Consider the following 16,043-nt stretch of genomic DNA (forward strand, 5'->3'; position numbering starts at 1 on the left):
GGCTGCCTTTGTATTTGGAGCATAGATATTCAGGATTGATAGTTCCTCTTGGAGGATTTTACCTTTGATGAGTATGAAGTGTCCCTCCTTGTCTTTTTTAATGACTTTGGGTTGGAAGTCAATCTTATCAGATATTAGAATGGCTACTCCAGCTTGTTTCTTCATGCCATTTGCTTGGAAAATTGTTTCCAGCCTTTCATTCTGAGGTAGTGTCTATCCTTTTCTCTGAGATGAGTTTCCTGTAAGCAGCAAAATGTTGGGTCTTGTTTGTGTAGCCAGTTTGTTAGTCTATGTCTTTTTATCGGGGAGTTGAGTCCATTGATATTAAGAGATATTAAGGAAAAGTAATTGTTGTTTCCTGTTATTATTGTTGTTAAAGTTGGCATTTTGTTCTTGTGGCTGTCTTCTTTTAGGTTTGTTGAGGGATTACCTTCTTGTTGTTTCTAGGGCGTGATTCCTGTCCTTGTATTGGTTTTTTTCTGTTATTATCCTTTGAAGGGCTGGATTCGTGGAGAGATAATATGTGAATTTGGTTTTGTCATGGAATACTTTGGTTTCTCCATCTATGTTAATTGAGAGTTTGGCTGGGTATAGTAGCCTGGGCTGGAATTTGTGTTCTTTTAGTGTCTGTATAACATCCATCCAGGATCTTCTGGCTTTCATAGTCTCTGGTGAAAAATCTGGTGTAATTCTGATAGGCTTGCCTTTATATGTTACTTGGCCTTTTTCTCTTACTGCTTTTAGTATTCTATCTTTATTTAGAGCATTTGTTGTTCTGATTATAATGTGTCGGGATGTATTTCTTTTCTGGTCCAGTCTATTTGGAGTTCTGTAGGCTTCTTGTATGTTCATGGGCATCTCTTTCTTTAGATTTGGGAAGTTTTCTTCTATAATTTTGTTGAAGATGTTTGCTGGTCCTTTGAGTTGAAAATCTTCATTCTCATCCACTCCTATTATCCGTAGGTTTGGTCTTCTCATTGTGTCCTGTATTTCTTGGATGTTTTGAGTTAGGATCTTTTTGCATTTTACATTTTCCTTGATTGTTGTGCCGATGTTCTCTATGGAATCTTCTGCACCTGAGATTCTCTCTTCCATCTCTTGTATTCTGTTGCTGATGCTGGTATCTATGGTTCCAGATTTCTTTCCTAGGGTTTCTATCTCCAGTGTTGCCTCATTTTGGGTTTTCTTTATTGTGTCTACTTCCCTTTTTAGGTCTAGTATGGTTTTGTTCATTTCCATCATCTGTTTGGATGTGTTTTCCTGTTTTTCATTAAGGACTTCTACCTGTTTGATTATGTTATCCTGTTTTTCTTTAAGGATTTGTAACTCTTTAGCAGTGTTCTCCTGCAATTCTTTAAGGGATTTTTGTGCTTCCTCTTTATTGTCTTCTGCCTGTTTAGCAGTGTTCTCCTGCATTTCTTTAAGTGTGTTATTAAATCCTTCTTGAAGTCCTCTATCATCATCAGGAGATATGCTTTTAAATCCGTGTCTAGATTTTCCGGTGTGTTGGGGTGCCCTGGACTGGGCGAAGTGGGGGTGCTGGGTTCTGATGATGGTGAGTGGTCTTGGTTTCTGTTAGTAAGATTATTACGTTTACCTTTCGCCATCTGGTAATCTCTGGGGTTAGTTGTTATCGTTGTCACTGTTTAAAGATTGGAGCAGAAGCTGTGTTCCACTCACCAGCAGTCCCAAAATCCTGCGGCGGGGGTCGTGGGTAGCTGGCGGGTGTCAGGCAACCCTGCTCTCCCGCTACCCCGGCGGTGATCCGGCCGGATGAGGCCTGTGGCCCTACTCAGGCCGGTTTCTACTTCCCTAACTAATGCAGTCTCAGGTCCCGCGCAATTGGATTGGAGCAGAAGCTGTGCTCCACTCACCAGAAGTCTTAAGATCCTGTGGCGGGTGTTGTGGGTAGCTGGCGAGTGTCAGCTGACCCTGCGCCCCAGCTGCCCCGGTGCTTTTCTGACCGGAAGAGGGTTGTGGCCCTATGTAGGCCGGATTTCTCTCTCCCCAACCAGAGCAGTCTCAGGTCCCGTGTGATTGGACTGGAGCAGAAGCTGTGCTCCACTCACCAGAAGTCTTAAGATCCTGTGGCGGGTGTTGTGGGTAGCTGGCGAGTGTCAGCCGACCCTGCGCCCCAGCTGCCCCGGTGCTTTTCTCGTAACTGTTATTTTAAATGTATGACTCTAGCTGGCTGTCAGTGTAATGCCTATAAAACTAACTTTTATAAAGTTTGAGTTACAATGATCACAAGATCATGATCACAAGTCTTGATCACTTTAAGTCATCCTACCTCAAATTAAAGTGTAAACAGATGTCTGGGAACAAAGTTTAGTGGTAGACTGGTTTTCTCTAGGTTCCAATCTCAATTAACACAGGAGGTAGTTATATAAATTTTTCTTTGTATTCTTTAGGTTGGCACACAACCATGGTAATTTGCATTAAAAAAAATTAAGACAAGCTCTTTACACCTTTTCTCCTTGGGCTACTACATTCCTATTTTGTCCTTTATTTATTGTCATCAGTTTAACCTCACATTTCCACTCAAATCATCCTGATTAAGTACAATGACCTCCACTTTGTGTAGTTTTCCTTTAAAAAACGTACACGTGCATACATATGGAGACAAAGGATTAATATTGGGTGTCTTCTTTGGTTGCATCCTGAGGCAGAGGGCTCCTGTGCAGGGCAGACCACTGTCTTCCAGCTAGGAGGGTGCCGGATGTCTGTGGCCCCAAAAGGGTGCTGCCTCAGCGGCTCTGTGGCTCCCGCCTGTCCCAGAAGCTGTCTGCCTCTGTGGTCCTCACTCTGACCTGTACAGACTAAGTTCGGCGGATGGCGCTCCCTGCAGGGCAGGTCACTGTCCTCCAGCTGGGAGGGTGCCGGATGTCTGCGGCCCCAAAAGGGTGCTGCCTCAGCGGCTCTGTGTCTCCCGCCTGTCCCAGAAGCTGTCTGCCTCTGTGGTCCTCACTCTAACCTGTACAGACTAAGTTCGGCGGAGTCCCGGAGGCAAGATGGCGCTCCCTGCAGGGCAGGTCACTGTCCTCCGACTGGGAGGGTGCCGGATGTCTGCGGCCCCAAAAGGGTGCTGCCTCAGCGGCTCTGTGTCTCCCGCCTGTCCCAGAAGCTGTCTGCCTCTGTGGTCCTCACTCTGACCTGTACAGACTAAGTTCGGCGGAGTCCCGGAGGCAAGATGGCGCTCCCTGCAGGGCAGGTCACTGTCCTCCGACTGGGAGGGTGCCGGATGTCTGCGGCCCCAAAAGGGTGCTGCCTCAGCGGCTCTGTGTCTCCCGCCTGTCCCAGAAGCTGTCTGCCTCTGTGGTCCTCACTCTAACCTGTACAGACTAAGTTCGGCGGAGTCCCGGAGCCAAGATGGCGCTCCCTGCAGGGCAGGTCACTGTCCTCCAGCTGGGAGGGTGCCGGATGTCTGCGGCCCCAAAAGGGTGCTGCCTCAGCGGCCTACTTATTCTTTGCTAAGTCCAATGTCTTCACTTGTCTCAACTATTGTCAAGAGTTTTAGCAATTGTAACTGTTTTTTTTTTTTTGATTTTTAATATTTTTATTACATATTTTCCTCAATTACATTTCCAATGCTATCCCAAAAGTCCCCCATAGCGCCCCCCGCTTCCCTACCCACCCTTTCCCATTCTTTTGGCCCTGGCATTCCCCTATATTGGGGCATATAAAGTTTGCAAGTTCAATGGGCCTCTCTTTCCATTGATGGCCGACTAGGCCATCTTTCGATACATATGCAGCTAGAGACAAGAGCTCCGGGGTTCTGGTTAGTACATCATGTTGTTCCAACAATAGGGTTGCAGATCCCTTTAGCTCCTTGGGTACTTTCTCTAGCTTCTCCATTGGGAGCCCTGTGATACATCCAATAGCTGACTGTGAACATCCACTCCTGTGTTTGCTAGGCCCCAGCATCGTCTCACAAGAGACAGCTATATTTGGGTCCTTTCAGCAAAATCTTGCTAGTGTATGCAATGGTGTCAGCGTTTAGAAGCTGATTATGGGATGGTCCCTGGATACGGCAGTCTCTAAATGGTCCATCCTTTCATCACAGCTACGAACTTTGTCTCTGTAACTCCTTCCCTGGGTGTTTTGTTCCCAATTCTAAGAAGGTGCACAGTGTCCACACTTTGGTCTTCATTCTTCTTGAGTTTCATGCGTTTATCAAATTGTATCTTATATCTTGGGTATCCTAAGTTTTGGGCTAATATCCACTTATCAGTGAATACATATTGTGTGAGTTCTTTTGTGATTGTGTTACTTCACTCAAGATGATGCCCTCCAGGTCCATCCATTTGGCTAGGAATTTCATAAATTCATTCTTTTTAATAGCTGAGTAGTACTCCATTGTGTAAATGTACCATAATTTCTGTATCCATTCCTCTGTTGAGGGACATCTGGGTTCTTTCCAGCTTCTGGCTATTATAAATAGGGCTGCTATGAACATAGTGGAGCATGTGTCCTTTTTACCGGTTGGGACATCTTCTGGATATATGCCCAGGAGAGGTATTGCTGGATCCTCCGGTAGTACTATGTCCAATTTTCTGAGGAACCGCCAGACTGATTTCCAGAGTGGTTGTACAAGCTTGCAATCCCACCAACAATGGAGGAGTGTTCCTCTTTCTCCACATCCTCGCCAGCATCTGCTGTCACCTGAATTTTTGATCTTAGCCATTCTGACTGGTGTGAGGTGGAATCTCAGGGTTGTTTTGATTTGCATTTCCCTGATGATTAAGGATGTTGAACATTTTTTCAGGTGTTTCTCTGCCATTCGGTATTCCTCAGGTGAGAATTCTTTGTTCAGTTCTGAGCCCCATTTTTTAATGGGGTTATTTGACTTTCTGGAGTTCACCTTCTTGAGTTCTTTATATATATTGGATATTAGTCCCTTATCTGATTTAGGATAGGTGAAGATCCTTTCCCAATCTGTTGGTGGTTTTTTTGTCTTATTGATGGTGTCTTTAGCCTTGCAGAAGCTTTGTAGTTTTATGAGGTCCCACTTGTCAATTCTCGATCTTACAGCACAAGCCATTACTGTTCTATTCAGGAATTTTTCCCCTGTGCCCATATCTTCAAGGCTTTTCCCCACTTTCTCCTCTATAAGTTTCAGTGTCTCTGGTTTTATGTGAAGTTCCTTGATCCACTTAGACTTGACCTTAGTACAAGGAGATAGGAATGGATCAATTCGCATTCTTCTACATGTTAACAACCAGTTGTGCCAGCACCATTTGTTGAAAATGCTGTCTTTCTTCCACTGGATGTTTTTAGCTCCCTTGTCGAAGATCAAGTGACCATAGGTGTGTGGGTTCATTTCTGGGTCTTCAATTCTATTCCATTGGTCTATTTGTCTGTCACTATACCAGTACCATGCAGTTTTTATCACAATTGCTCTGTAGTAGAGCTTTAGGTCCGGCATGGTGATTCCACCAGAGGTTCTTTTATCCTTGAGAAGAGTTTTTGCTATCCTAGGTTTTTTGTTATTCCAGATGAATTTGCAGATTGCACTTTCTAATTCGTTGAAGAATTGATTTGGAATTTGATGGGGATTGCATTGAATCTGTAGATTGCTTTTGGCAAGATAGCCATTTTTACAATGTTGATCCTGCCAATCCATGAGCATGGGAGATCTTTCCATCTTCTGAGATCTTCTAGAATTTCTTTCTTCAGAGACTTGAAGTTTTTATTATACAGATCTTTCACTTCCTTAGTTAGAGTCACGCCGAGATATTTTATATTATTTGTGACTATTGAGAAGGGTGTTGTTTCCCTAATTTCTTTCTCAGCCTGTTTATTCTTTGTGTAGAGAAAGGCCATTGATTTGTTTGAGTTAATTTTATATCCAGCTACTTCACCGAAGCTGTTTATCAGGCTTAGGAGTGTGATATTTTGACTTCATCTTTTCCAATTTGTATCCCTTTGATCTCCTTTTGTTGTCGAATTGCTCTGGCTAGGACTTCAAGTACAATGTTGAATAGGTATGGAGAAAGTGGACAGCCTTGTCTAGTCCCTGATTTTAGAGGGATTGCTTCAAGCTTCTGACCATTTACTTTGATGTTGGCTACTGGTTTGCTGTAGATTGCTTTTATCATGTTTAGGTATGGGCCTTGAATTCCTGATCTTTCCAAGACTTTTATCATGAATGGGTGTTGGATCTTGTCAAATGCTTTTTCTGCATCTAACGAGATGACCATGTGTTTTTTGTCTTTGAGTTTATTTATATACTGGATTACGTTGATGGATTTCCGTATATTGAACCATCCCTGCATCCCTGGGATGAAACCTACTTGGTCAGGATGGATGATTGTTTTGATGTGTTCTTGGATTCGGTTAGCAAGAACTTTATTGAGGATTTTTGCATCAATATTCATAAGGGATATTGGTCTGAAATTTTCTATCTTTGTTGGGTCTTTTTGTGGTTTAGGTATCAGAGTAATTGTGGCTTCATAGAATGAGTTGGGTAGAGTACCTTCTGTTTCTATTTTGTGGAATAGTTTGTGAAGAACTGGGATTAGATCTTCTTTGAAGGCCTGATAGAACTCTGCACTAAACCCATCTGGTCCTGGGCTTTTTTTTAGTTGGGAGACTATTAATGACTGCTTCTATTTCTTTGGGGGATATAGGGCTGTTTAGATCATTAACCTGATCTTGATTCAACTTTGGTACCTGGTATCTGTCTAGGAACTTCTCCATTTCATCCAGGTTCTCCAGTTTTGTTGAGTATAGCCTTTTGTAGAAGGATCTGATGGTGTTTTGGATGTCTTCAGGATCTGTTGTTATGTCTCCTTTTTCATTTCTGATTTTGTTAATTAGGATGCTTTCCCTGTGCCCTCTAGTGAGTCTGGCTAAGGGTTTATCTATCTTGTTGATTTTCTCAAAGAACCAGCTCCTTGATTGGTTGATTCTTTGAATAGTTTTTCTTGTTTCCAGTTGGTTGATTTCACCCCTGAGTTTGATTATTTCCTGCCGTCTACTCCTCTTGGGTGAATTTGCTTCCTTTTGTTCTAGTGCTTTTAGGTGTGTTGTCAAGCTGCTAATGTGTGCTCTCTCTAGTTTCCTTTTGGAGGCACTCAGAGCTATGAGTTTTCCTCTTAGAAATGCTTTCATTGCGTCCCATAAGTTTGGGTATGTTGTGGCTTCATTTTCATTGAACTCTAAAAAGTCCTTAATTTCTTTCTTTATTCCTTCCTTGACCAAGGTATCATTGAGAAGAGTGTTGTTCAGTTTCCACGTGAAGGTTGGCTTTCTATTATTTATTTTGTTATTAAAGATCAGCCTTAGTCCATGGTGATCTGATAGGATGCATGGGACAATTTCAATTTTTTTGTATCTGTTGAGGCCTGCTTTGTGACCAATTATGTGGTCAATTTTGGAGAAGGTACCATGAGGTGCTGAGAAGAAGGTATATCCTTTTGTTTTAGGATAGAATGTTCTGTAGATATCTGCCAGATCCATTTGATTCATAATTTCTCTTAGTTTCACTGTGTCCCTGTTTAGTTTCTGTTTCCATGATCTGTCCATTGGTGAAAGTGGTGTGTTGAAGTCTCCCACTATTATTGTGTGAGGTGCAATGTGTGCTTTGAGATTTACTAAAGTTTCTTTAATGAATGTGGCTGCCTTTGTATTTGGAGCATAGATATTCAGGATTGATAGTTCCTCTTGGAGGATTTTACCTTTGATGAGTATGAAGTGTCCCTCCTTGTCTTTTTTAATGACTTTGGGTTGGAAGTCAATCTTATCAGATATTAGAATGGCTACTCCAGCTTGTTTCTTCATGCCATTTGCTTGGAAAATTGTTTCCAGCCTTTCATTCTGAGGTAGTGTCTATCCTTTTCTCTGAGATGAGTTTCCTGTAAGCAGCAAAATGTTGGGTCTTGTTTGTGTAGCCAGTTTGTTAGTCTATGTCTTTTTATCGGGGAGTTGAGTCCATTGATATTAAGAGATATTAAGGAAAAGTAATTGTTGTTTCCTGTTATTATTGTTGTTAAAGTTGGCATTTTGTTCTTGTGGCTGTCTTCTTTTAGGTTTGTTGAGGGATTACCTTCTTGTTGTTTCTAGGGCGTGATTCCTGTCCTTGTATTGGTTTTTTTCTGTTATTATCCTTTGAAGGGCTGGATTCGTGGAGAGATAATATGTGAATTTGGTTTTGTCATGGAATACTTTGGTTTCTCCATCTATGTTAATTGAGAGTTTGGCTGGGTATAGTAGCCTGGGCTGGAATTTGTGTTCTTTTAGTGTCTGTATAACATCCATCCAGGATCTTCTGGCTTTCATAGTCTCTGGTGAAAAATCTGGTGTAATTCTGATAGGCTTGCCTTTATATGTTACTTGGCCTTTTTCTCTTACTGCTTTTAGTATTCTATCTTTATTTAGAGCATTTGTTGTTCTGATTATAATGTGTCGGGATGTATTTCTTTTCTGGTCCAGTCTATTTGGAGTTCTGTAGGCTTCTTGTATGTTCATGGGCATCTCTTTCTTTAGATTTGGGAAGTTTTCTTCTATAATTTTGTTGAAGATGTTTGCTGGTCCTTTGAGTTGAAAATCTTCATTCTCATCCACTCCTATTATCCGTAGGTTTGGTCTTCTCATTGTGTCCTGTATTTCTTGGATGTTTTGAGTTAGGATCTTTTTGCATTTTACATTTTCCTTGATTGTTGTGCCGATGTTCTCTATGGAATCTTCTGCACCTGAGATTCTCTCTTCCATCTCTTGTATTCTGTTGCTGATGCTGGTATCTATGGTTCCAGATTTCTTTCCTAGGGTTTCTATCTCCAGTGTTGCCTCATTTTGGGTTTTCTTTATTGTGTCTACTTCCCTTTTTAGGTCTAGTATGGTTTTGTTCATTTCCATCATCTGTTTGGATGTGTTTTCCTGTTTTTCATTAAGGACTTCTACCTGTTTGATTATGTTATCCTGTTTTTCTTTAAGGATTTGTAACTCTTTAGCAGTGTTCTCCTGCAATTCTTTAAGGGATTTTTGTGCTTCCTCTTTATTGTCTTCTGCCTGTTTAGCAGTGTTCTCCTGCATTTCTTTAAGTGTGTTATTAAATCCTTCTTGAAGTCCTCTATCATCATCAGGAGATATGCTTTTAAATCCGTGTCTAGATTTTCCGGTGTGTTGGGGTGCTCTGGACTGGGCGAAGTGGGGGTGCTGGGTTCTGATGATGGTGAGTGGTCTTGGTTTCTGTTAGTAAGATTATTACGTTTACCTTTCGCCATCTGGTAATCTCTGGGGTTAGTTGTTATCGTTGTCACTGTTTAAAGATTGGAGCAGAAGCTGTGTTCCACTCACCAGCAGTCCCAAAATCCTGCGGCGGGGGTCGTGGGTAGCTGGCAGGTGTCTGGCAACCCTGCTCTCCAGCTACCCCGGCGGTGATCCGGCCGGATGAGGCCTGTGGCCCTACTCAGGCCGGTTTCTACTTCCCTAACTAATGCAGTCTCAGGTCCCGCGCAATTGGATTGGAGCAGAAGCTGTGCTCCACTCACCAGAAGTCTTAAGATCCTGTGGCGGGTGTTGTGGGTAGCTGGCGAGTGTCAGCTGACCCTGCGCCCCAGCTGCCCCGGTGCTTTTCTGACCGGAAGAGGGTTGTGGCCCTATGTAGGCCGGATTTCTCTCTCCCCAACCAGAGCAGTCTCAGGTCCCGTGTGATTGGACTGGAGCAGAAGCTGTGCTCCACTCACCAGAAGTCTTAAGATCCTGTGGCGGGTGTTGTGGGTAGCTGGCGAGTGTCAGCCGACCCTGCGCCCCAGCTGCCCCGGTGCTTTTCTCGTAACTGTTATTTTAAATGTATGACTCTAGCTGGCTGTCAGTGTAATGCCTATAAAACTAACTTTTATAAAGTTTGAGTTACAATGATCACAAGATCATGATCACAAGTCTTGATCACTTTAAGTCATCCTACCTCAAATTAAAGTGTAAACAGATGTCTGGGAACAAAGTTTAGTGGTAGACTGGTTTTCTCTAGGTTCCAATCTCAATTAACACAGGAGGTAGTTATATAAATTTTTCTTTGTATTCTTTAGGTTGGCACACAACCATGGTAATTTGCATTAAAAAAAATTAAGACAAGCTCTTTACACCTTTTCTCCTTGGGCTACTACATTCCTATTTTGTCCTTTATTTATTGTCATCAGTTTAACCTCACATTTCCACTCAAATCATCCTGATTAAGTACAATGACCTCCACTTTGTGTAGTTTTCCTTTAAAAAACGTACACGTGCATACATATGGAGACAAAGGATTAATATTGGGTGTCTTCTTTGGTTGCACCCTACTGTTTGGGAGACAGGATCTGACTGAACCTAGAGCTCATCCATTAGGCTACACCTGGTGGCTAGGAAGCTCTGGGAATCATCTTATCTCTGAACTAAACCTGAGTATGGTGGTTCTAAAATGCTCACCACCACACCAACTTTTATTGTTGCGGTGGTTTGTTTTTAGTTTTGCTAGTTTGTTGTTGTTGTTGTTCGTGGTGGTGGTGGTAGTGTTGTTGTTGTTGGTGTGTGCGTGCATGCCTATGCAGGGAATGTAAGGTCAGGTCTCCATGACTACACAGGAGAAAGATTACAACTAAACCATCTTCTAGTCCTGCAAACCTATCCTATTTGGCCCATTAGCAGCATGTGACACAGTTAGTGATCTTTTCTTCCTTATAAGTTTTCCTTCACTCATGGTAGTATTCTTTCTACCAATTGTTCTCTTCCCTTACTGGTTACCTCTCACCCCCCCTTGCCCCATGCAGAATTACAAATATTGAAGTACTCTGGGGGTCTGTCTTTAGACTCCTCATTTACATGGATGATCACTTCCCCTTGAAATTTCATCCAGAGTTCAAGGTTTAAAAATTGCCTTCAATTGGAGTATTTATTTATTTTTTATCTTTAGTCCCCATCTCTTTCCTGAACTGACTCATAATGGCAGCTTCCTCAATGCCTTCCCAGGCAGGAATGGATCTCCTGTTCCTTTCAAATTTAATACTTCCCAAACTATTAACCAATCAAATAAAAAAGTAGTTAATATGGTCATCATCTCAGATTTTACTTGGAAACCATGTGATGACTACAGTCATTGGTACAGTAATGGAGAGATGATCTAAGATAGTTTGGTGATATCCTTCCACAGGAATATTCTGCCAGGGCTGTTGAGAAAGGTTGTTTCCATCCACTGTTGTTACTAAATTTGTACTAAGTTTAGGACTGTAAGAACTGATATACCAGTTTGATTTGGTTTTCTAATATTAGCAACACAGTCCAGATGACACCAGTAAGGAAGCTTTCTCTCTCCTTTCAACTGTACCTGAGGCTGACATATTGTGATTCTTTTTGCAGAAACTGGTAATCCTATCTTCATCTTTCAGCAAAAGTCTGCCTCTTGAAAATTTATGATCTGGTCTACCATAAAACACCTAGGGTTTTTATTGATATAGTATGTGATCATTCTTCTCTGGTTTACAATTCAGTAGGACTAGAACAGAACCAAGGATAGATAGATAATGAAACTTAATTTAGTTTCATATGCCCAACACCAGGCTAGTTTCTCCATTCCTACTTGATACTTAGTTATGCTAGGTTAATTATAAAGTTAGTTATGATACCAACCACTGATTTATCTTGTTCTTCATTGAATTTCTGGACATCCATATCAAACTTCTGAAATGTAGTTATATACTGCTCACAAAATTTGTTGTTGATCTTCTTTCTGTAAAGCAAAGTAATGAAAGCAGTCACATTTCATACCAATATGAAAAAGAACACTCAAAACCAATTAAATTGAACATTTCATACTATAAAAAGAAAAACAGCAGTATTAAATTATCTAATGGGAAATCATTATAGATTTTTTCCCATTATCAGAGAAGTCTTCTTTTATGTTTTAGCTTTTCAAAATTAAAGGTTTTAATATATATGTATCTCTTTTTTAAGAAAATTAATTGTATTTCAAAGTAGTTTTGTCATTATTTTCTACCAAAATAAGGTCTAATTTATATTTCCTATATTGACTCAGTTAAGACTTAGTGCAAAACATAAGTCAATTAAAATATACAAATTGCCTGCATATATAATTGATCCTTTTCCATATTGTTAAACATAATAAACCACAAATTACATTTCTAAGACTTTGCACAAGACTTCTGTTTTTCCAAAATGAATGTAAATCAAATTTTAAAATCTCATTAACAGTTACTTAAAGTAGAAACATTTTCACAGATATCTAAGAATTAAATTTATTTTTCCTTGAAGGCATGGAGTTATAGGGTTAAATTCTCAGACAAAATCAAAGCCACACATTTTTATTAAAGGCTCAAACATGACTTTTTTTTTTTAAACTTCAGCCACATGTAATTTTTAAAATGATACAGATGTGACCCTACAAAACTAACAATCCTACCTCTCCCATTTGTTCGTTTTCCAAAGTTGTTCTAATTTCTGGTTGCTCTCTTTGAAAGAATCTTTGATATAAGTTTCCATGCGTTTTCTCTTTTTGTGAAGCATCTTGTTAATGTCACCTATATTAAAAACAGAGTGTCATGTTGAAGAAACTTTAGTTGATTACATGTATTCAAGTAAACATAAAGATAGATAAAATTCATCCAGTAATGCCAAGGAAACTTAAAATTAAATTGAAAGATATCACCAACATGCTTCATACTTTAGAATACTTAGGGTTTTGTATTTTCAGATGAAGGATGTTCAACCAGTAAAGTCTACAGAAATGTTCCACAACACAGAAAATTCCACTTCCATGTATTTTGGATAATAAATATCTAATCTTATCCAAATTTTGATTTCTGTAAGGAAAATAATTTTAAACTTCAAGAACAGTTTTCAAAAGAACAAATGCACAAAACAAAGGATCAAAGGTGGGCTTGAATTTCTTCCTGGGGAATCACTTTAATAAAGGCTAATTCTTTTATAAATCTATAAAAGATGATGCAACTGAAAGAACACACTCGACTGTGTAATTGCTAGAACTCATTATTTAAAATATTCGATTTAAAATAAGAGGACAGCTAAGCATATTGGTTCACAATTTTAATCCTAGTACTATGGAGGTGGAGGCAGGCAGATCTCTGTGAGTTCCAGGTTAGCCTGGTCGAGATAGTGAGTTCCAGGAAAGCCAGAGCTACATAATGAGACCCTGTCACAAAAAAATCCACCCCTCCCCAACAAAAGAAAACCAAGAGGATACCTGGAGAGAAGGATCAGTAGTTAAGAGTGGCTGCTCTTTCATAAGACCTGGGTTTGATTCCTAGCACCTACATGATATTCACAAACATCTGCAACTCCAGTTCCAGTAGATGTGATGCCCTGTTCTAAATTCTGTAGGCACCAGGTACATATGTATATGACTCACAGACATACTTACAGGTAAAACACCTATATACATAAAAATTGATGAAAATGTTAAAATTCTATGTTTCAAACGAGAATCCCCAAGGTTTTTAAATCTAATAAAGTTATTTTTAAGAGTATAGTCAGTTATACTTCAGAACATATCTTTTACAAAAACACTTGAACATTTTTGTAGGACGTTCTCATCAGTAACTACTGCAGTTCATAAAAATTGTAATACTTCAGAAAATGTTTAGTACCGTTCTAGCATAGATAGTTAGCTTTCAGTAATTAGGATGAAGCTATATTATGGTGTACATGTTTAATACTCTCAACATATATAGTAATATATAACACAGATTATTAAATGATTGTTATGCCTCCTCCAAATAGAGCAAATCCTTCAGTTATAAAAATGATTTGATAAAATGGGTAACCTTAATAAAGCCAAATATTATTTTTCTTAAATATAATATTGTTTCATGGGGGTAGAGAGATGGCTCAGCACTTAAAAGCACTGGTTACCTTCCAGAGATCTGAGATTGGATTCCCAGCATCAACAAGGTGGCTCACAACCTATAACTCCAGTTACAGGGGATTCAATGCCTTCATCTGGCCTCCTCAGGTACCAGACACACAAGTTGTGCGCATACACACATGCAAGCAAACAACCATACCCATAAAATAAAATTTTTAAAAAGTAATAAGGCTTACATTAAAAAATTAACACTGGATCAATGAAAAACTGTTGCATGTACAGAATTTTTTATACCTATCACTTAGCTTTGAATACATGGAACTGTAAAAATGTTTACATCTATTTTTTCCTCTAAAAAATCCCTTCAAAGCAGTTATGAAGATGCCTCAGTAGTTAAGAGGGCTTACTGTGAAAGGAGGAGGTTCGCAAATTTGAATCTAGTACCCATCTAGAAAACCAACCATGGATGGTTGCTTCTACAATAGCAGCACTGTGGTAGGCAGAGTGAGAATTCCTAGGACTTGGTGGCTGCTTGTCTAGCTGCATGTTCAGTGACAGAGCCTGTCTTAAGGGAATAAGGTGGAAAGTAATAGAGCAAAACCCAACATCCTCCTCTGCCCTCCACATTTGTATATATGCACCACAGACACAAACATATTAAAAAATAAAAATTAAGTTTGATTAATGTCACACCTGTTCAAAAAGCACCATTTTCACTTTCTGTACCACAGGAAAAAATAAGTCCATGATGGTAAATAAAAAATATTTGCAAGAGTCTGTGTCATGAGTAGATCTTGGGTACTGACTCTGCATCTAGTCCCACAACACCCAGAGGAAGTGCAACTCTCAGATGCTCTAACACTCCCAGGATCACAGGAAAGGCCCCAACATCAGGAGTAACAGAGTCCCCAAGGATGCAGGGACACAGGAACCCTTGCTTGGCAAGTGGCATGGATTCCTTCCACTCTGAACCTGCACCTGGAGCAGACCTGGGGTGCTGGCTCTACACCCACTCTTAAAACACCCAGAGGGAGCCCAACTCCCAGGTTTTCTGAAATGTCCAAGATCGCAGGATCACAGAGGAAGCTTGACTCCCAGGAGATCAGACACACTCAGGAACACTGGAGTTCTGACAAAAGATCACAGCTGAGGGCACAACATCTTTCCCAACACCTTGTGTATCTGAGACCCCTACAAGAACCAGGGAAACAAAAACACCCTCCCAGACAGAGGCACGGGTTCATTGCAGCTTGCACGTGTGTCCAGAGAAAACCTAGGGCCCTGGCAGCCTACCAAATCTTTCAATACCCAGAGAAAGCTTAACTCCCAGGAGCTCTGACACAGCAGGATCTCAGGAGATTGGTCACACCAGAATTTCAGGATCCAAGAGCAGCATGTCTTCCAGGAGCTCAGAAAAACCCAGAGTCTCAGGATCCCAGGATCCCAGGATCCCAGAGACAGCTGGACTCTGATGAGTTCTGACACAATCAGGATTACAGGAGGGACAGGCTTCAGACAGAGACAGCAAGGGAAGGTAGCACCAAAGAAAATGAGATGGCGAGAGGTAAGCGCAAGAATATAAGCAATAGAAAACAAGAGTAGTTGGCATCATCAGAACCCAGTTTGGACACCTCAGCAAGTCCTGGATACCCCAACACATTGGAAAAGAAAGATTCAGATTCAAAATCACATATCATGATGATGATAGAGGACTTTAAGAACAAAAATACCTCCCTTAAAGAAATACAGGAGAACACAGGTAAACAGCTAGAAGCCCTTAAAGAGGAAACATAAAAATCCCTTAAAGAGTTAAAGAAAACACAATCAAACAGGTGAAGGAATTGAACAAAACCCATCTAGGATCTAAAAATGGAAATAGAGACAATAAAGAAAAGACAAAGGGAGATGGACCCGGAGAAAGAAAACCTAGGAGACATAGATGCAAGCATCTCCAACAGATTACAAGAGATAGAATAGAGAATCTCAGGTACAAAAGATACCATAGAAAACATTAACAGAACAGTTAATGAAAATGCAAAATGCAAAAATCCCCTAACCAAAACATCCAGGAAATCCAGGACACAATGAGAAGACAAAAACCTAAGGATAATAGGTATAGAAGAGAGAGAAGATTTACAAGTCAAAGGGCCAGTAAATATCTTCAACAAAATTATAGGAGAAAACTTCCCAAACCTAAAGAAAGAGATGCCCATTAACATATAAGAAG

At 40.4% G+C, this 16,043-nt stretch overlaps 1 protein-coding gene across 1 annotated transcript in view; it reads right to left on the minus strand.

Annotated features, from left to right (window-relative positions):
* Window positions 1-16,043, minus strand: part of LOC110288669 (X-linked lymphocyte-regulated protein PM1-like) — a 38,021-nt gene that overhangs the window by 11,773 nt on the left and 10,205 nt on the right. Inside the window, exons 7-8 of the mRNA XM_085837733.1 lie at window positions 12,395-12,512; window positions 11,605-11,704 (exon numbers count right to left, since the gene is read on the minus strand). Coding sequence (XP_085693859.1) covers window positions 11,605-11,704; window positions 12,395-12,512 — 218 coding nt within the window. The remainder of the gene's footprint in view (window positions 1-11,604; window positions 11,705-12,394; window positions 12,513-16,043) is intronic.

Source organism: Mus caroli, unplaced genomic scaffold, assembly GCF_978045245.1.
Source record: "Mus caroli unplaced genomic scaffold, Mus_caroli_1 scaffold_5, whole genome shotgun sequence".
In the NCBI taxonomy this organism is placed as follows: Eukaryota; Metazoa; Chordata; class Mammalia; order Rodentia; family Muridae; genus Mus; species Mus caroli.